The sequence below is a fragment of the Budorcas taxicolor genome, chromosome 20, assembly GCF_023091745.1.
Source record: "Budorcas taxicolor isolate Tak-1 chromosome 20, Takin1.1, whole genome shotgun sequence".
Classification (NCBI taxonomy): domain Eukaryota; kingdom Metazoa; phylum Chordata; class Mammalia; order Artiodactyla; family Bovidae; genus Budorcas; species Budorcas taxicolor.
In genome coordinates this window covers 74,599,177-74,618,683 of record NC_068929.1, presented here as the reverse complement: position 1 = coordinate 74,618,683, position 19,507 = coordinate 74,599,177, and the positions used below count along the sequence as shown (strand labels likewise).

Sequence of the window (19,507 nt, the reverse complement as noted above, 5' to 3'; positions counted from 1 at the left end):
GGATGTAGATAGGTTTCACCTAACACTGAGGCAGAGGTCGAAACCTAGGTTGAAGTGAAGCCATGTCTGAAGCACAGAGTAGAGGAAACAAGCAAAGGAGCTCAGTTTAGAGCGTCTCGTCACATTCCACCGCAAGGCTGGCTGCCGCGCGCGCAGGGAAGGCCTCTGGAGTGGGGACTGAGGCTCTGAGCACGGGGGGGGGGTGGGCAGCTCGGATCCCGGGCTCACCCCAGGCTCCCTGCCTGCGTTCAGCCTGCTCACACCCAGCGGGCAGGGCTGCCCCCGAGAGCCCTTGTCAAAACCTCAGGACATGCAGTTGATGTTGGGTTTTTAGCTCTAAGTCAGCCATGGTGGGAATTTTCACACCAAAGAAACCGTCTGGTGCACAGATCAGGGCTTTTCCCCCAGAGCTGGATGTAAGGTGTCCCAGCACGACCAGGATGCTCCACACCAAGCTCGTGGCCAGCACACGTGGGGGCTTTCAGGCATTTGTTCACCCCATAAATTCAGGGCTTCTCCCCCAGAGCTGGATGTAAGGTGTCCCAGCATGACCGGGACGCTCCATACCAAGCTTGTGGCCAGCACACGTGGGGGCTTTCAGGCATTTGTTCACCCCATAATTTCATGCACAGATGGAGAGATGGAAAGATGGGTGGGTGGATGGAGGGAGGGCCAGAGGGAGGGATGGAGGGAGAGGCTGACGGACCAGTGAGGGGCAAGAAGAGCGTGCGGCGTTGCTCGTCCACACAGGGCAGGGCACCCTGAAGCCATGCGGACTTACTCAGTTACAGATCAACTTCCCGTCATAGAGAGAGCTTTCATTTCCTTTATCACACACTCCAGAGTTGCTATCTTCCTTTTTAACTCACACCAAATGCTCACAGGGTTAGCCACTAATGCTGAAAGAGCTAAAGTTAAATGGTCCTGTGATGACCTACAAGGCCTTCTAGAACTAACACCAAAAAGAGATGTCCTTTTCATCACAGGGGGCTGGAATGCAAAAATAAGAAGTCAAGAGATACCTGGAGTAACAGGCAAGTTTGGCCTTGGAGTATAAAATGAAGCAGGGCAAAGGCTAACAGAGTTTTGCCAAGAGAATGCACTGGTCATAGCAAACACCCTCTTCTAACAACACGAGAGAAGACTCTACACATGGACATCACCAGATGGCCAACACCGAAATCAGATTGATTATATTCTTTGCAGCAAAAGATGGAGAAGCTCTATACAGTCAGTAAAAACAAGACCAGGAGCTGACTGTGGCTCAGATCATGAAGTCCTTCTTGCCAAATTCAGACTTAAATTGAAGAAAGTAGGGAAACCACTAGACCATTCAGGTATGACCTAAATCAAATCCCTTACAGTTATACAGTGGAAGTCACAAATAGATTACAGGGATTCGATCTGATAGACAGAGTGCCTGAAGAACTATGGATGGAGGTTCATGACATTGTATAAGAGGCAGTGATCAAGACCATCCCCCAAAAAAGAAATGCAAAAAGGCAAAATGGTTGTCTGAGGAGGCCTCACAAATAGCTGAGAAAAGAAGAGAAGCAAAACGCAAGGAGAAAAGGAAAGATGTAAGCATCTGATTACAGAGTTCCCAAGAATAGCAAGGAGAGATAAGAAAGCCTTCCTCAGTGATCAATGCAAAGAAATAGAGGAAAATAACAGAATGGGAAAGACTAGAGATCTCGTCAAGAAAATTAGAGACACCAAGGGAATATTTCATGCAAAGATGGGCTCAATAAAGGACAGAAATGATATGGACCTAACAGAAGCAGAAGATATTAAGAAGAGGTGGCAAGAATACACAGAAGAACTGTACAAAAGAGATCTTCACGACCAAGATAATCACGATGGTGTGATCACTCACCTAGAGCCAGACATCCTGGAATGTGAAGTCAAGTGGGCCTTAGAAAGCATCACTATGAACAAAGCTAGTGGAGGTGATGGAATTCCAGTTGAGCTATTTCAAATCCTGAAAGATGATGCTGTGAAAGTGCTGCACTCAATATGCCAGCAAATTTGGAAAACTCAGCAGTGGCCACAGGACTGGAAAAGGTCCGTTTTCATTCCAATCCCAAAGAAAGGCACTGCCAAAGAATGCTCAAACTACCACACAATTGCACTCATCTCACACGCTAGTAAAGTAATGCTCAAAATTCTCCAAACCAGGCTTCAACAGTACATGAACCATGAACTTCCAGATGTTCAAGCTGGATTTAGAAAGGGCAGAGGAACCAGAGATCAAATTGCCAACAAAATTGGATTGGATCATCGAAAAAGCAAGAGAGTTCCAGGAAAACATCTACTTCTGCTTTATTGACTATGCCAAAGCCTTTGACTTTGTGGATCACAACAAATGGTGGAAAATTCTTCAAGAGACGGGAATACCAGACCACCTCACCTGCCTCCTGAGAAATCTGTATGCAGGTCAAGAAGCAACAGTTAGAACTGGACATGGAACAATGGACTGGTTCCAAATTGAGAAAGGGGTATGACAAGGCTGTATATTGTCACCCTGCTTATTTAACTTCTATGCAGAGCACATCATGCCTAATGTCGGGCTGGATGAAGCACAAGCTGGAATCAAGACTGCTGGGAGAAATACCAGTAACCTCAGATATGCAGATGACATCAGCCTTATGGCAGAAGGAGAAGAGGAACTGAAGAGCCTCTTGATGCAAGTGAAAGAGGAGAGTGAAAAAACTGACTTAAAAGTCAACATTCAAAAAATGGAGATCATGGCATCTGGTCCCATCACTTCATGGCAAATAGATGGGGAATCCGTGGAAACAGTGACAGACTTTATTTTTCTGGGCTCCAAAATCACTGCAGATGGTGACTGCAGCCATGAAATTAAAAGACACTTGCTCCGTGGAATAAAAGCTATGACCAACCTAGACAGCATATTAAAAAGCAGAAACATTACTTTGCCAACAAAGGTGCATCTAGTCAAAGCTATGGTTTTTCCAGTAGTCACGTATGGATGTGAGAGTTGGACTGTAAAGAAAGCTGAGCACTGAAGAATTGATGCTTTTGAACTGTGGTGTTGGAAAAGACTCTTGAGAGTCCCTTGGACTGCTAGGAGATCAAACCAGTCAACCCTAAAGGTAATCAAGCCTGAATATTCATTGGAAGGACTCATGCTGAAGCTGAAGCTTCAATGCTTTGGCCACCTGATGCAAAGAGCTAACTCACTGGAGAAGACCTTGATGTTGGGAAGGATTGAAGGCAGGAAGAGAAGGGGACAACAGAGGATGAGATGGCTTGGTGGCATCACTGACTCAGTGGACAGGAGTTTGAGCAAAGTCCGGAGACAGTGGACAGGGAACCCTGGTGTGCTGCAGCCCATGGCTCACAGAGTTGGACGGGACTGAGCGGCTGAGCTGACTAACTGAACTCGTGCCTGAATCAGGAAAGCCCGGTTGCCCCTGAGTTGTATTGCCATGAGTGGGTGGCGTTTGGGGAATGGAGGGTCATGGGGCCAGTACTTGGAGGTGATTGGCTCCAGCACGTCCCCCCAGGGGGCTGCCTGGTGACTCTGGCCGAGTCCAGGGATGTTCACGCACCTGAATGAGGACTCCCACCCACGAGTGCACACGTGGGAACACGCTGGAAGTTTAGAGAAAGTTACAGGGAAACCCCAAAAGATTCAAAAGCAGTGGGAAGCGCCTGTCCCCAGGGGCCGGCATGGAAGGCGTGTTGGTGTCCGTCCTGGGAATGTGAGTTCCGAGGCCTTTGGCTGTTGACCAGTTAGCCTGGCTAATTTACCCTGTGATTGTGCATTCGTTTCTGTCTTTGAAACGGCAGACGATGCAGTTTCAAGGACGACTGAAGTTCCTCTTCGGACAGAACAGGCGGGCACCCTCGGGCGCGGCCCTGCCCCCACGGCTGGCCCTGTTCTGCGTGGCGGCCCCTCTGGCCCTGCCCCCCGGCGTGGAGGTGAGGATGAAGACCGTGTACCTGAGGGCGAAGCACAGGGCGGACGTCCCGGCCTCAACCGACACAAAGTGAGTAGAGGCCTGGCGCCAAACCCGTCCTCGTTACCGCTGGGTCACACGCTGTGTCTGCACACGTGCATTTTCCGTCTGTTCTCGCTTCATTTCCAGCAGGGAATAGGACTAAAAAAGTTTGCTGTTTTTAAAGCTGCTACATTATGGGAGAAGCAGCTATTAGAAAAAAGAAAGCCTGTCACTAGTGTTTGTCAACCGTGGCAGCGAACACGTCTACCTGCCTCTCGTCATTCCCCAGCCCTCCCACTCAGAGCCTCGGAGGCAGTGCCGGGGCCCCGGTCCCCATGGGCGTGGGGGCGAGGCTGCAGCCTCCGTTTGTCCCCCCCATCGACTCCAGGCTCACAGGGGCACATGCTGGGGACGGGGACTCCACAGGTGTCCTGGCCTTCCGGCTCAGAGGGTGAAGAATCCATCTGCAAAGCAGGAGAAGTGAAGTGAAGTCGCTCAGTCGTGTCCGACTCTTTGCGACCCCATGGACTGTAGCCTACCAGGCTCCTCCCTCCATGGGATTCTCCAGGCAAGAGTACTGGAGTGGGTTGCCATTTCCCTGCACCCAATCCCTGGGTCGGGAAGATCCCCTGGAGGAGGGAACAGCCACCGCCTCCAGTATTCCTGCCTGGAGAACCCCATGGACAGAGGAGCCTGGCGGGCTGCAGTCCATGGGGTCGCAGAGCTGGACACGACTGAGCGACTAACGCTCTCGCTTTCGGAAAGTTGGGTTTTCTAGGCGACTCCCAGCCGCACTGTCTGGAGCGGGTGGGTCTGTGTGGGGTCGGGCTCTGGGGCGGACGGGCTTCTGTGCGTCTGTGCTCTGTGTCTGCTGCTGGGGGGCAGACCCTGGGAGGGCCGGGTCTGAGTCCGTCTGTCTTCTTCCCCAGTACCCCCGCCGTGCCCTGCCCAGGGACAGACTCTCAGGAGGCTGAGCCCCCAGCCCGCTTCCCTGTCGCTCCTTGGTACTCAGGTTCCCCTTGGACCTCAGCACCAGTTCACAGGCCCGGGAAACCTCCCGTTCCCGCCTGGGGTTCGTGGGGATCTGGGGGAGCCCTGCCTTCAGGCACAGGCACCTCTTCACAGCCTCCAGGTCCCACGGGCCCACACCCTAAGGCAGCAGTGTTCTGGAGCATTTAAAAAATATATATGCTTTTTTTTTAAGATAGAAAATGTAAAATAGGAGAAAGGAAAAACAGGATACTCCTGGGAAAAAGCTGTAAAAATAACTGATGAAGCAACTGAAACATGAGGTGCAACAAAGCAGAGGCTACATTACACCTGGGCGTGTCTTGGGGGCGGGATGGCCCTGCCCACACCCCAGACCTGAGCACTCCCCACCTGCCTCTGCCTCTCAGAGTCCTCTGTGTGCTCACACTCTGGGCTGGCGATGGTGCCCATATGCTGCACTCTCAGATTCCCAACCCTGTGATCAGAGGGAGGGAAAATCCTCCCTCCATCGCTTCTCCATGGCAAACTAATGCTCAAAATCCTCCAAGCCAGGCTTCAGCAGTATGTGAACCAAGAACTTCCCGATGTTCAAGCTGGATTTTAAAAGGCAGAGGAACCAGAGATCAAACTGTCAATCTCTGTTGGTCATCTAAAAAGCAAGAGAGTTCCAGAAAAACATCTACTTCTGCTTTATTGACTACGCCAAAGCCTTTGACTGTGTGGATCACAACAAACTGGAAAATTCTTCAAGAGTTGGGAATACCAGACCACCTGACCTGCCTTTTGAGAAATCTGTACCCAAGTCAAGAAGTAACAGTTAGAACCAGATATGGAACAACAGACTGGTTCCAAATCGGGAAGGAGGACGTCAAGGCTGTATTTTGTCATCCTGCTTACTTAACATACATGCAGAGTACATCATGCGAAACGCCAGGCTGGATGAAGCACAAGCTGGAATCAACATTGCTGGGAGAAGTATCAGTAACCTCAGATATGCAGATGACACCACCCTTATGGCAGAAAGTGAAGAAGTAAGGAGCCTCCTGATGAACGTGAAAGAGGAGAGTGAAAAAGCTGGCTTAAAACTCAACATTCAGAAAGCTAAGATCATGGCATCCGGTCTCATCACTTCACGGCAAAAAGATGGGGAAACAGTGGAAACAGTGACAGTGAAAGTCGCTCAGTTGTGTTCAACTCTTTGTGACCGCACGGATGATACAGTCCATGGAATCCTCCAGGCGGGGAATACTGGAGTGGGTAGCCTTTCCCTTCTCCAGGGGGTCTTCCCAACCCAGGGATCGAACCCAGGTCTCCCACATTGCAAGTGGACGCTTTGCCAGCTGAGCCCCCAGGGAAGCCCAAGAGTCCTGGGATGGGAGCCCCTCTCCAGTGGACCTGCCCGACCCAGGAATTGAACCAGGGTCTCCTGCACTGCAGGCAGATTCCTTACCAGCTGAGCCCCCACGGAAGTGAAACAGTGAGAAAGTTTATTTCTTGGGGCTCCAAAATCACTGAAGATGGTGACTATAGCCATGAAATTAAAAGATGCTTGCTTTTTGGAAGAAAAGCTATGGCCAACCTAGACAGCATGTTAAAAAGCAGAGACATTACTTTGCAGACAAAGGTCTGCTAGTCAAAGTTACGGTTTTTCCAGTAGTCATGTATGGATGTGAAGTTGGACCATAAAGAAAGCTGAGCGCTGAAGAATTGATGCTTTTGAACTGTGGTGTTGGAGAAGACTCTTGAGAGTCCCTTGGACTGCAAGGAGATCCAACCAGTCCCTTCTAAAGATGCTGAAGCTGAAGCTCCAATACTTTGGCCACCTGATGTGAAGAACTGACTCATTTGAAAAGACCCTGATGCTGGGAAAGACTGAAGGCAGGAGGAGAAGGGGACGACAGAATGAGATAGCTGGATGGCATCACCAACTCAATGGATATAAGTTTGTGCAAGCTCCGGGAGTTGGTGATGGACACGGAGGCCTGGGGTGCTGCAGTCCATGGGGTTGCAAAGAGTCTGTCGGACAGGACTGAGCGACTGAACGGAACTGAACTGCCTGATCGCTTCTCCAGGAGGCGTGCTGTCCCCTGGCGGCCACGCGGGGAAGCGCAGGTGGGCCAGACTCCGCGGCGGCTGTGGACTCCTGGACCTCCTGCCGCTGCCCCGGGTGGCGTGGACGCCTGGACGTCCCTGGGAGGGCTGGCGAGGGTCTTCACGGTGAGGCTAGGATGCTGTACAGAGGGGGACTGTGGAGCGAATACTAGACACACGTTGTAAACATCGTTAAAACTCAGGGAGGTTGTCAGAGTGCCAGGCTGGGCGCCCTGTGTTAACACGGCAGCTCCCCGTCGCTCCCGGTTCCACACGGGGCGGTGCATGTATGTGGACGCAGTCCTCTCCGTCGGGCGCCCTCCCTCCCCCACGGTGTCCAGAAGTGCACTCACTGCGTCTGCGTCTGCACGCCTGCCCTGCAGGTAGGGCCCTCAGTGCCGTTGCACTAGACTCCCCATACACGCGCGAGTATATGACATTCGTTTTCCTCGGTCCGACTCACTTCACTGTGCAGCAAGCTCTAGGTTCGGCGGGGGGGAGCGGAGGGGATAGATGTATAATTAGGGCCGATTCACAGTGTTGTGTGGCAGAAGCCAACACTGTAAAAATTTTAAAAATAAAGAAAAAAACTGGAAGAGAGGAAGAGCCCGCCAACATTTTGGAAAAGAAGCTTGTGTCGCCTTCTGGGTTTTCTGGAGCCGAATTCTGCCCTGAGCTGAACTCCTTCCTGGAGCACCTCCTCCCGTCCACTCCCCTCTGAGCTCACAGACCGTGAGGAGTGAACCCGGGGAGTTTGAGGCCCAGGAGGCTGGCTCTGGATGGAGCATCGTGCTCGCTGGACCCAGTTCGGCGCCTTTACGATTCTTCCTGAAAGGGGCCTTTGTGAAGAGCCTCGCTCCTGAATGTTCGTGGGTCCTGTGTGCCAGCCGCGAGCTCTGCCCCTCTGCCCCGTCTCGGCTGTGCCTCGGGGCCCGTCTCCGAGTCTCCCGCGTCTCCATCTCCACCTCTGCCCTGTCTCTGCTCCTGCAGATGGAGAGTCAGGGCCGCTGCAGGGCAGGAAGCTCTGGCTGTGCGGCCAGGTGGCCAGGGTTTGAATCCCACTCCTGCACCTGCTGTGGGGGCAGCTTCAGGCAAGTCATTTAGCACTTCAGAGCCTCGTCTTTTTCTTTGGAAATATGAGCAGAATACGATCTGTGGGGTAAGTTGCAAGTTGCCTCAGGGTCTGTGATTGTAAGTCGTATGAGACACAGGCCTGTGTGTGTGTACACGCGGCCCTGGGCAGTGAGTGTTCAGTATCCCTAACTCAGTGCCCACAGTGCCTTTGTGAGCCGCTGCAGGTAACTAGCGCAGGTCACAGGGGTCTGTGTCTTCATTCTGACCACCCAGAAGAAGGCAAGCGTGCCGACGCCCATCTGGCAGCCACACGTGTCTGCTTTCTGAGGCAAACCCATCAGTGCTTCACTGGCCGGAAAAGTGATGTGAACTGGGATTTCCAGCAGCCCTGTAACTGAGAGAAGGCTTTCCAGTCTCCACAGACTTTCGCACGGGGAGTCACTGTTTCTTACGCTCTTGGGTGGCAGCAACGCCCGGCGTGTGTAATTTCTACCCTCGACACACGTTTAATCTGCTTGTTGCTTTGGTCTTGTCTGTCCTTTGCAGAGCAAAAGCTGCCTCACATCTCTGCGAATCAGAATTGCTCGGAAACCCCAATTACTCAGCAGGTACTCCTCACAATTCTCTTGACCACCTTTTCAAGCGCGTGGGGGCCCGATGCTGTCTGGAGCACGGGGCGGGCGGGCAGAGCCGGCTCTCAGGGTCGGTCACCTTGCGGAAGGTGAGTGTCTACCCGCTCCAGGCTCTGCTCAGCCTCGCTTTTCCGAATCCTGACAGGGAGAAGCAATGGAGAAAACGGCCTCTCCTTGTTCAGGGCGCCAGAGGACGCCTGCCGCTGGGGCCGGCTCACAGCCCGGGGCCCCTGCCTATGCCTCCGGGGAGGCCCTGACCTCATCCTTGACCTCGAGGGCACCGCAGGGTAAGTGACTGAGTCACGGGGCCCGCAGCCCTCAGCCTCCCTGGGTGGGCCGGGGTTCACAGAGGGCACCCACAGCCGCTCCTTGCCCTGGAGGTCGTCCTCGCTGCGTGGGGACTGGCCGGGGACACTGGCTCCCCAGCCTCTGTCCTCACCTTCGCTCAGACACCCTCTCCCCTCGCTCCCAACCCAGGCCCCCCGCCCCACCACCAGGTGCTCCTCCCTTCGGGGAGGGAGGGGGCTGGGGGACTGTGGGAGGGGCCCCTCGGGGAGGGACGGGGCTGGCCTGGGGTCCCGGGGCTGCAGGTGGCACCCACCCGATGCAGGGTTGCCCTTGCGGCCTGTCCTGTCTGACGGGCGTCCCTTCCCGCAGGGCCGGGGAAGGAGAGGAGCTCGGGGGGCTCCTGCGGGATGCGCCCCCGTACAGCTGCCGCCTAGAGCCCCTGGGCCCTGTGAAGCACCCAGACTGGGCGGCTGGGAGGCACAGTCAGGGCAGCGGCAGCACCAAGCGGAAGCTGGAGCCCGGCAAGGCCGACCCGTTGCCCGCCGCCCCGGCCCGTGGCGCCTGCCTGCCCTACCCGGGTGCGCAGGGCGCCGTCCACTCCCTCCAGAGTGCACCCAGCTCGCACCCGCCCAGGCCGCCCCTGGGGGCCTGCGCCGGCCGGACCAGCAGAGCCCTGCGGGACGGGCACCAGGGCCCAGTGCCGCCCCCCACCCCCGGCCCCTTCCCCCAGGGGGGCCTGGACAGCAGGGTCCCTCTGCCGGCAGTCCAGCGTCTCCCGGTGGGCAGCTACCCTGCTGAGGACAAGCTGCGAGGCCTTCTGATGCCCCCGGGAGCCCCGAGTCACCCCACGTTGTCACTCGACGTGCCCATCAAGATGGAGAGTGACTCGGGGTCCGAGGATGCAGCGGATGGCTACTGCGTGTCCCCAGCCCAGGTGTGGCTGGGGGCCAGCAACCCGGCCAAGAGACAGCTGGCCACCTTCCCAACCAAGATGCACCTGAAGACGGAGCCAGGCGCCAGGCAGCCCCTGTACAGCCCACCCCCAGGCCCTGGCCTGCTGGGTGCCCCGCCCAGACCCGGCAGGGGGCTGGCCCCGCTGCACCCCGTGTCCTGTGCCTGCCTGGAGCCCCCGCCCCCACCCCGCCTCTGTGTGCGGAGCCACCAGCCCCCCAACCTGGGCTGCAACTGCCGGGCTCCCGGGCCAGCTCCTACAGTCAAGCTCGAGCCCCTGGACTCGCCCCTGTGGGCAGCTCACGGCCAGGGCGGGCCACCTGGGCTGTTCTCCAAGAGCGCCCCGGCCGCAGGGATGCCCCCCAGGGACACGCAGTGCGCCTTCCTGCCCTAGAGCTGCCGGGCCCCACGGACAGCTCTCTGGCCCAAGCCTTCCCCAAGGGAAGCACGTGCAATGGCAAGTTCACCAAAGGTCCTAAGTGCCGGGTGGTCGTCAGCTGCTCAAGAGTGGCAGGGTTCTCCTCTGAAGAGCATGGCTCCCCACCCCACCCCAGGTCATCTCCCCAGCGCCTCGCAGGGAGCAGACCTCGGGGAACAGCCGCACCCTGGTGGCCCACTGCCGAGACAGCTAACTAGAAGTAAGGCTCACTGAATGGCAGGTGGCCACATGCTGGTGCCTGGGAGGAATCTAGAACTTCAGCCAGAAGAGGCTGATGGCACCGGGCCGCCCTCCACTCCAACGTGCAGCGTGTGCTCCAAACACTGGCCTAGGCCGAGGCCGGCCCGGATCGGGGATTGGCCAGGTCTTGTGCAGTTCTTGCTGCAGTCTCTCTGGGGTTGCAGCGGCCTCCAACGGGGGTACCTGCTCATCTGACCCCGCTGCATCACGTCACCTGGTGCACAGGGTGGAGCCCAGAAGCACAGCACGAGGGGAAGGAAGGAGTTGGTCCAGGTGTCAGGCTGCTTTGCTGACTGCAGGCCTTCAGATGACTCTGATCATCATCACAGAAGGAACTAGTCGAGACAAGACAGACAGGCAGCATTTTATAAAAAGGCAAAAATTGTAGGGACATCCCCTGTGGTTCTGCGGTTAAATGCCTGCAGGGGGTGTGGGTTCGATCCCTGGTCAGGGAACTAAGATTCCACAAGCCGCAGGGTGCGGCCAGAAAAAAAGAAAAAAATCGTGAAGGGAACACATTCTGAACGTAGGGAATTTAAGTGCAAAAGAAGCAATCAGAAAGCGGAGGCCACCCGCAGTCACCATGGAGAGCTCATGGCTGAGGGCAAAGGTCACCACACCTTCCGGGCGACCTCACCCCACAGGTGCAGTCTGGGCAGGGGGTGACACCAGGGGACAGGGCCACCGCGGGGCAGGAGGAAGCTGGCTGGGGGCCCTTCCTCTTTACAGCACGAGCGTCTGTCCTCAGTCACCCCCGGCCCCAAGAGCCTCAGGACGTGCCGGGGCCCCAGCGGGGACTTGCAGCCCCACCGATTCAGCGAGGGGTCTTTCTGTCTGTCATCTGTGGCTTCGGGGTGTCAGCGTTCAGCTCCTGAGTTGGGGGTGAAGCTGTTTGCTTCATTCACCTTGTCGAGCTCAGGACAGGGCCAGCAGGACTGGGTCTGCTGGACTCAGGCGCACCTGGGGGTGCCCTAACCCTCAGCGGCCTGCTTCCTGGAAGGGCTTCCCCAGCGGCGTGGTGCGGGTTGAAGGTTTCTTCCCGGGGTAACAGAAGTTACCCGTCAGAGCCTGGGTTCAGTTCAGTTCAGTTCCGTTCAGTCGCTCAGTCGTGTCCGACTCTTTGCGACCCCATGAATCGCAGCACGCCAGGCCTCCCTGTCCATCACCATCTCCCGGAGTTCACCCAGACCCACGTCCATCGAGTCCATGATGCCATCCAGCCATCTCATCGTGGGTCGTCCCCTTCTCCTCCTGCCCCCAATCTCTCCCAGCATCAGCGTCTTTTCCAATGAGTCAACTCTTCCCATGAGGTGGCCAAAGTACTGGAGTTTCAGCTTTAGCATCATTCCTTCCAAAGAAATCCCAGGGTTGATCTCCTTCAGAATGGACTGGTTGGATCTCCTTGCAGTCCAAGGGACTCTCAAGAGTCTTCTCCAACTCCACAGTTCAAAAGCATCAATTCTTCGGAGCTCAGCCTTCTTCACAGTCCAACTCTCACATCCATACACGACCACAGGAAAAACCATAGCCTTGACTAGACGGACCTTAGTCGGCAAAGTAATGTCTCTGCTTTTGACTATACTATCCAGGTTGCTCATAACTTTTCTTCCAAGGAGTAAGCGTCCTTTAATTTCATGGCTGCAGTCACCATCTGCAGTGATTTTGGAGCCCAAGAAAATAAAGTCTGACAGTGTTTCCACTGTTTCCCCATCTATTTCCCATGAAGTGATGGGACCAGATGCCATGATCTTCGTTTTCTGCATGTTGAGCTTTAAGCCAACTTTTTCACTCTCCTCTTTCACTTTCATCAAGAGGCTTTTTAGTTCCTCTTCACTTTCTGCCATAAGGGTGGTGTCATCTGCCTATCTGAGGTTATTGATATTTCTCCCGGCAATCTTGATTCCAGCTTGTGTTTCTTCCAGCTCAGCGTTTCTCATGATGGACTCTGCATATAAGTTAAATAAGCAGGGTGACAATATACAGCCTTGACGTACTCCTTTTCCTATTTGGAACCAGTCTGTTGTTCCAAGTCCAGTTCTAACTGTTGCTTCCTGACCTGCATACAGATTTCTCAAGAGGCAGGTTAGGTGGTCTGGTATTCCCATCTCTTTCCACAGTTTATTGTGATCCACACAGTCAAAGGCTTTGGCATAGTCAATAAAGCAGAAATAGATGTTTTTCTGGAACTCTCTTGCTTTTTCCGTGATCCAGCGGATGTTGGCAATTTGATCTCTGGTTCCTCTGCCTTTTCTAAAACCAGCTTGAACATCAGGGAGTTCACGGTTCACGAGCCTGGGTTGGGCGTTGTCAGTTCACGGCCTCATGGGATCCCCAGCAGCCTTCTCTTCCCTGCCTACCCCCTGCAGGGCCCTTGCGGAAAGTGATGGTGCCGTGCTGCCCCGCCTTTGCCGGAGTTTCCCCCTCCCCGTTCCGATGGCAGCTCAGCTGCCCGTCAGGACCACCTGCTCCCCACCCCCGCTGGCTCAGCACTCCTCTCTGCTTGGTTCTCATGCTGAGCCCAGCCCACTGTGCAGATTTCATCCCTAAGACACAGCGTGGAATTTCAGAAACTGCCTCCTTCCTTGCTCTTCACGCCAAGTGCCCAGCTCCTCACAGAAGCACTGTGCCATCTCTCAGAGGTGACTGTCAGCCTCTCTGGAGCTCCCTCTGCGAAGCGAGGGTCCTCAAGCGCACCCTCCGCACGGGGGCACCCCCTCCTGTCTCGGCACAGTAGCCGGCGGCCTGCACATGTGCAACCCTGGACCGGAAAGATGGAGTGGAGAGGCGTCACTGCGTGTTTGCACACTGTAGCTGGAGCCCAGCGAAGGGCAGCTGCAGCGTGAGGAGGCGCGGCGGTCTGCCCCCAGGGCCATGGGGCCCGAGCGCCCGGACGCACCCACTCCCTGGACTGCACGTGCCAGGTCGGCCCCAGCTGGCGCGTGGCGTGTGGCGACTCATGCTTTGTTGATGCAGAGTCCAGCACCTGGACATCGGCGCTCCAGTCTCACGCTGCAGAGCCGCTGTCACGCTGGAGGCCCAGGTCCTGGCGCGCTGGGACAGTGGCAACAGAACCTGCCTCCATCAGCACTTTGTCGTTCTACAGTCCTGCCCCGCCCCCCGCCCCCCCCTCGAGAAACTGTGCGGAAGGTGATGATGGAACGTGGAATGCCAGATGGGGCCATTTCTGCAGATGTGGCCGTCCCTGCTTTAAAGTGTCAGGGACAGCACCGATTTCAGGCCTATATTTTCTGTTGCTGGTAGCTTTTGCCTATATAGCTGAAAAATATTAAAATCAAAGATGATGTAAGAATGGGACGGAAAGGAGGAGATAAACACAACTTATTGTTTATATTTTTGTAGTTTCTATTGGATGAAAAAAGTTTTTAATATCTGGACAGACTTGTTGAATTTTTAAACACAGACGCACTATAATGCAACCTTTCGTACTATTTCCTCAGTGCCTTTAGAAAGAGCTTTCAATTTCTGATACTGTGGTTTGTATTAAATTTATGATATTGACGTAAAATAAATCATATGTTGTACGTGTTTACTGTAAATGGAAACATCTTCTTAATTTTCCAAATGAAATACCTTATTTCCTTTCAAGTGTGTGCAGGCTAATTTGCACTCTAAGACCGTCCTTTGTCGCCAGGCTCGGGGGCGACGAGAGTGGGCTTGGGGTCGCAGGAGGAGCATGGCACGGCTGTGCTGTCAGCCCGCCTCCTTCCCTGCCAGACCTCCTGCCCAGCACCGAGGGCTGGGGGACTCCCCAGACTCAAACTGCGCTGTGAGGAGTAGGCGCCTGGCCCAATGTCACGAGCCCTGCTCTGCCCAGGACCCGGGGCCCAGTGTGTGGGAAGGGCCAGGAGGTCATCTGGGCCCAGGCAGAGACCCCCCCGCCAGGGTCAAGGGAGCCGTGTTTTCATTCCCTTCGTTCAGTTGCACAGCACCTCCAAACCAAACGAGCGCCCAGCGCCCCATATGGCACTCGGAGCTGCCCCGGTGCCAGCCCATCCCGGCCCGGCCCCTTCCTGCACCCTACAGGCCACACCCCGTCCCTTCTCCGTGGCTCCGTGTCCGTCCTGGGGAGACCAGGCCAGCCTGCCCCTGCCTGCTGGGTCCCAGCCAGCCGCTCCCCGGCCCTGGGGGCCAGCGGCCCAGCCTGCCATCCCCACACCCACCTCGTCTCCCTGTATTCTTCAGTCTCATCATGGGGAGACGTGGAGGCGGGCGTCACCCCGTCGCATGACTCTCCCACCACCCAGCCTGCCACCAGCGGACGTGTGGGTTGTCTCCAGACTTCCACTCGTCCAGCAGCCGCCCCGCTCCCTCTGTGTGCTTCCGTGGGACTGAGGATGCCCCCTGAGGTGCTGATGGCACTCCCCTCACCAGGCACTGCTCAGGAGTCCTCCTCGGCACCCAAGGGACCCTGCCGCAGCATCCGCAGAGCCCATTCCAGGCTGTGGAATGAAGACGCCAGAGGCGGGGTGGCTTATAGACAACAAGCATTTCTTTCTCCCGATTTCGGAGGCTAGGAGTCTGAGACCTGGGTGGCGCCAGGGTCTGCTGAAGGCCGGCTTCCAGGTCGCTGGGTCTCTCTGAGGCGTGAGGGGGCACTCACCTGTTTCATGCGCATCTCCTTTCTTCACTCAGCTGCTTGTTGAGTCCCTGCTGAATGCCAGGTCCTGGGATGGCAATGTGGAGAAGGAAATGGCAAACCACTCCAGTGTTCTTGCCTAGAGAACCCTGTGGACGGAGGAGCCTGGTGGGCTGCCATCTATGGGGTCACACAGAGTCGGACACGACTGAAGCGACTCAGCAGCAGCAGCAGTGCTGGTGCTGGGGACGCGCTGGGGAAGAAGAGACGCAGAGTCGGGTTGCTGAAGCCGAGGGCCCTGTGCACATGTCCAGGGGACAGGGACCGACAAGTGGCCAAAGTACTGTGTAGGTTCTGTGATGCGTGGGGAGGGGCTGGGTGCTGCTCAGGCGGGTCAGCTGGGGTCTGGTGACCCAGGTGGTGGTTTTGTGGGCGAGGCGGCCTCAAGCCAAGACTTGACAGGAACCGTCCAGATTGTGCATGGAGGAAGCTGGAGTGGGAGGGTGAGGAGAGAGCGGGGAAGAGGCCAGGCAGGAGTGGCAGGTCACAGGCAGGTCTGGGTGAGGGGGCCACCAGAGGGCCTGCAGTGAAAATGCCCCCGGGCAGTGGTTTGAAGGCCAGATAGCCTGTTGGAAGGTGAGGGCCCCCAGCCTCCACAGAGACCATGCTGGTGCCGCGAGGCACCCTCATCATGATTTCTTCCCCAGCGAGGTGGAAGGTCCTCTGCTGTCTGTCCTGCACTTGTTTGCTGTTTTTAGTTGAACCGTGGGCATTATTTTAAAATTCAGGATAGCTGCGCTTTGTCAGTTAAAAGTTTCTCTCTCAATCTATGGCTTGTCTTTTCATTTAAGGACTAAAATAGACACAAGAGTTTAAAATCCTGGCACAGAAAACTATCTTCTTCCTGGTGGTTTATGTGTTTGCATCTTAAAATAACTCTTTCTGGCAGTGCCTCTGACATAAAGCCCATTTGTCTGGTATTAACATCACCACAGTCGCTTTCTCAGGCCCAGACTGGTGTGCAAACTGTAAGGCCGGACCCCGGGGCCACTATGGGCCGCCCCTCCTCTCCCCCGCCGGCGGGGGAAGTCCCTAACGGAAGGCGCCTCCCAGATCCCGGGGACCAATGACAGCACACTTCACCGGCTAAAGCCGCCCCACCCCAGCCACGTAGAAGGACCTATCAGCTCGCGACGCCTCGGCCTGGCGACCTATCGGAACCCCCGTTCATTAACCGGACCATCCCTCGCAAGGAACGTATATAAGCCACCGCTACGCGGTCCGGGCGCGGACTTCCTCGACCTGCCTCGCTCCGGTCCGGGAACCCCGCCCGGGAGCGCTTCGCCATTAAAAAGGCCGTTAGACACCCTTTTGGTGCCCTGGTCGGTTTTTTTTTTACCTAACACAAACCTCCTCCAAACTTAACCGTCCTGTTTCTTCACGTTTCTCGTATCTTTCTTACGGTAGCTAGCTGCTTTAAACTTGTGCTCTGACGATTGGTCTATGTGAGCATGTCTCCACTCCTCCTTCTGTGTATCAGCTACCGACGCTCCTTTGCTTTGCTTTTCCTAGTATCACTATGGCATTGCTTGCACTTTCTCCTCATATTTAACAGTGTAAGCTACAGCGTAACAAGATCTCCGCTCTCTCAGGACGCTTCAGAGATGTACCTCTCTCCCTTCTTTGGTCCGCCGGGTCAGAGCCTCTCAAGAACTGCTCCTGGTGTCTTCTGCTGAGGGCTGACTTTCAGAGAGAGCTTTTCCACTGAGGAGGGCACCAAACCCAGGTAGGCACAGGCCCCCAGCTCTGTCTTCTTGAGATCCTCTCCTGACCCGGGCACCCCAGCACCTGGGAGACATTGCTTTTTGGGGTTCTGTTGTTTGCTTTCCCTGGTCCACTCGTGCACTGAAGATGTTTCAAAATGCCTGCACAGTCAGAATTTCAAACACAATTATAATCTGTTTACATTCTTCGTTTCTCTAGTGTTCGGTCACTCCTCCGGTCCGACTCTTTGCGACCCCATGGGCTGTAGCCAGCCGGGCTCCTCTGCCCATGGGGATTCTCCAGGCAGGAATACTGGAGTGGGTTGCCATTTCTTTCTCCAGGGGATCTGCCTGACCCAGCATGGTGCTATATTTTCACAGATTATTAGGGACAGATGAAATAACAGAGGGATCAGCCCTCAGGGCCAGTCAGGCGCTGAAGTCCTGGCCCTTGCTGAGTGATCTGCCATCAGCTGACTGTAGGTTCTGGTTGGCATGGCCACAGGTAGGGGGCTCGCACACCTCCTCCTCCCTGCCCCTGCCTCTGTGAGCCCAGGCGTTTGCACGCAGATGCTGACGCGGGCGTGTGTGGTGTCTATGGTGCATGTGTGGGTATGGAAGTCTGTGTGTGTGCGGTGTGTGCATGTGGTGCGGTGCCTGCATTTCTGTGCGGAGTGTGTGGCATGTCTGTATGTGATATGTGTCTGGGGTGTGTTTGTGTGTCTGTCTATGTGTGTGTTTACGTGTGTGGGGGGTGTGTGTGCGCGCCGCAGCCCCGCTCTAGGTGCCGTGGCCCCATCGGCAGCCGGCCTTCACGGTCACTGAGCCCGCGCGGCCCCGGCCCCGCGTCCGAGCCGCCAGGCCCCGCCCTCCCAGTCTCGAGGCCGGAAGCGGAAGTGCCCGCGGAGCGCTCACTTCCGGGCAGCGGAGGCGGCGGGGGCGACCCGCGAGGTGAGGCTGCGGCGAGCTGTGGCAGCTGCGCGGCGGGGGCGGGCCGCACCCGCCGTCCCTTTCCCCGGCTCCGGCGGGGGCGGGCGCGGCCAGGCGGCGGTGCGGGCGGCCGGGGGGTGTCCCGGGGGCGTCTGAGTCCCGTCAAGAGGCTCGCGTCCTTGACGGGGCCGACTCCGCGTCAGGCCCGGAGGAGGGAGGCGTTGCGGACCTGAGCGCGCGGGCGGCGGCCGGGAGACCCGCGGGCGCCCCGGCCCCGGCGCAGCCCAGGGCCCGGAAATGGGGCGAGGAGACACGGCGCCCCAGCCCAGGTCCGTGAGGGCGCCAGACGCACTCGGGTCCCGCCCCTCAGGGTCTGCGGGGACTTGAGTGTTGCTCCGAGAGCGTTTGCGGAGGGAATGGGGGGCGTCCTGGAGATTGGTGCACTGAAAACATGCGTGGAAACGGGCGGCTAACGGCAGATGTCCGCGCCCTCCTGTGCCGGACGCTCCCGAGCTCCCCAGCTTGGATGTTGGTGGAGCCGGCACGAAGGCAGGAGTGCGTTGTCCTGAGGAGAGCGTCGTTTGCCCGCTCACCTGTTTACTAAGGCTGTTAAATAGTAAGACGTGGGATTTGAGACTCTACAGGTAGTGATTTTTGAGGGGAATCGTACTGTGGGTGCTGAAACTTTCGCGGGGATGGTGAGGTGTGTACTGGCCCTGTGTCTCCGCATCTTCCCCGGGGCTTCCTGGCACAGCCGCCTCTCCAGGGAGTTCAGAGCCGGTGTGAAGGCTCTGAAATGGGAAAGGGGACCTGTCTGGGGGAGAGAAGTGCCCTGGAGACTGACGTCTGATGTGAGTAATCTGGCCTCCTCCATGTGCTAATATCTTGTGCCTGTAATTGCCCCTGCTCCACTGTAAGGTAAGATTGAATTCTGACAGTGTCTATTTCTTATGGAGGAGCTCATAACCCTAGTTGTGATTTCAGGGTTGCTGGGTTAATGGTCTCAGATGCTCTTCTTATAGCTCTGCTGTGGACAGCTGACTGTTGGTGGAGGGGGTAAGTTTTGTCACTAACATTTCTACCTTTCTAACGAATCCCCCCTCCCTGTTCCCCATCTAGCTGTGGACAAAGGATGCCTCTAGTATGACAGGTGCAGACATCCTCCCTGCTTTGTAACCATGAAGGAGACTGACCGGGAGGCTGTCGCAACAGCGGTCCAGAGGGTTGCTGGAATGCTGCAGCGCCCTGACCAGCTGGACAAAGTGGAGCAGTATCGCAGAAGAGAGGCCCGGAAGAAGGCCTCTGTGGAGGCCAGATTAAAGGTACGAGGTCAGAGTGGCCACCAGCACCCGCTGCACTCCCCAGCGGGACAGGGCCTTTTATCTTGAGTTTCAGGTTCATTTAACAAAGTTATAATTTTGCCAGATTGGACATTGTGAGGATGTGGAAGAAGGCAGACATGAACATTACCTTGATTTAGCACATTTTTTCCAATAATGTATTGCCAGTTAGTAAATTGACAAAGTAGACAGGGGGATGTTGAA

At 56.1% G+C, this 19,507-nt stretch overlaps 2 protein-coding genes across 4 annotated transcripts in view; both read left to right on the top strand.

The window, feature by feature from the left end:
* Positions 1 to 10,388, top strand: part of AHRR (aryl hydrocarbon receptor repressor) — an 82,316-nt gene extending 71,928 nt beyond the window's left edge. Inside the window, exons 8-11 of the mRNA XM_052659281.1 lie at positions 3,817 to 4,016; positions 8,670 to 8,731; positions 8,901 to 9,042; positions 9,413 to 10,388. Coding sequence (XP_052515241.1) covers positions 3,817 to 4,016; positions 8,670 to 8,731; positions 8,901 to 9,042; positions 9,413 to 10,388 — 1,380 coding nt within the window. The remainder of the gene's footprint in view (positions 1 to 3,816; positions 4,017 to 8,669; positions 8,732 to 8,900; positions 9,043 to 9,412) is intronic.
* Positions 10,389 to 16,595: 6,207 nt separating this feature from the next.
* The window catches only part of EXOC3 (exocyst complex component 3), a 29,340-nt gene continuing 26,428 nt past the window's right edge, over positions 16,596 to 19,507 (top strand). Inside the window, exons 1-3 of one of the 3 annotated variants that reach the window (XM_052659089.1) lie at positions 16,596 to 16,652; positions 16,886 to 17,056; positions 19,083 to 19,285. In XM_052659089.1, coding sequence (XP_052515049.1) covers positions 19,142 to 19,285 — 144 coding nt within the window. In that variant the 5' untranslated portion in view covers positions 16,596 to 16,652; positions 16,886 to 17,056; positions 19,083 to 19,141. Of the gene's footprint in view, positions 16,653 to 16,885; positions 17,057 to 17,959; positions 17,985 to 18,136; positions 18,293 to 19,082; positions 19,286 to 19,507 lie in introns of those variants that run through there. The other 2 variants (XM_052659087.1, XM_052659088.1) reach the window with 2 other exon arrangements.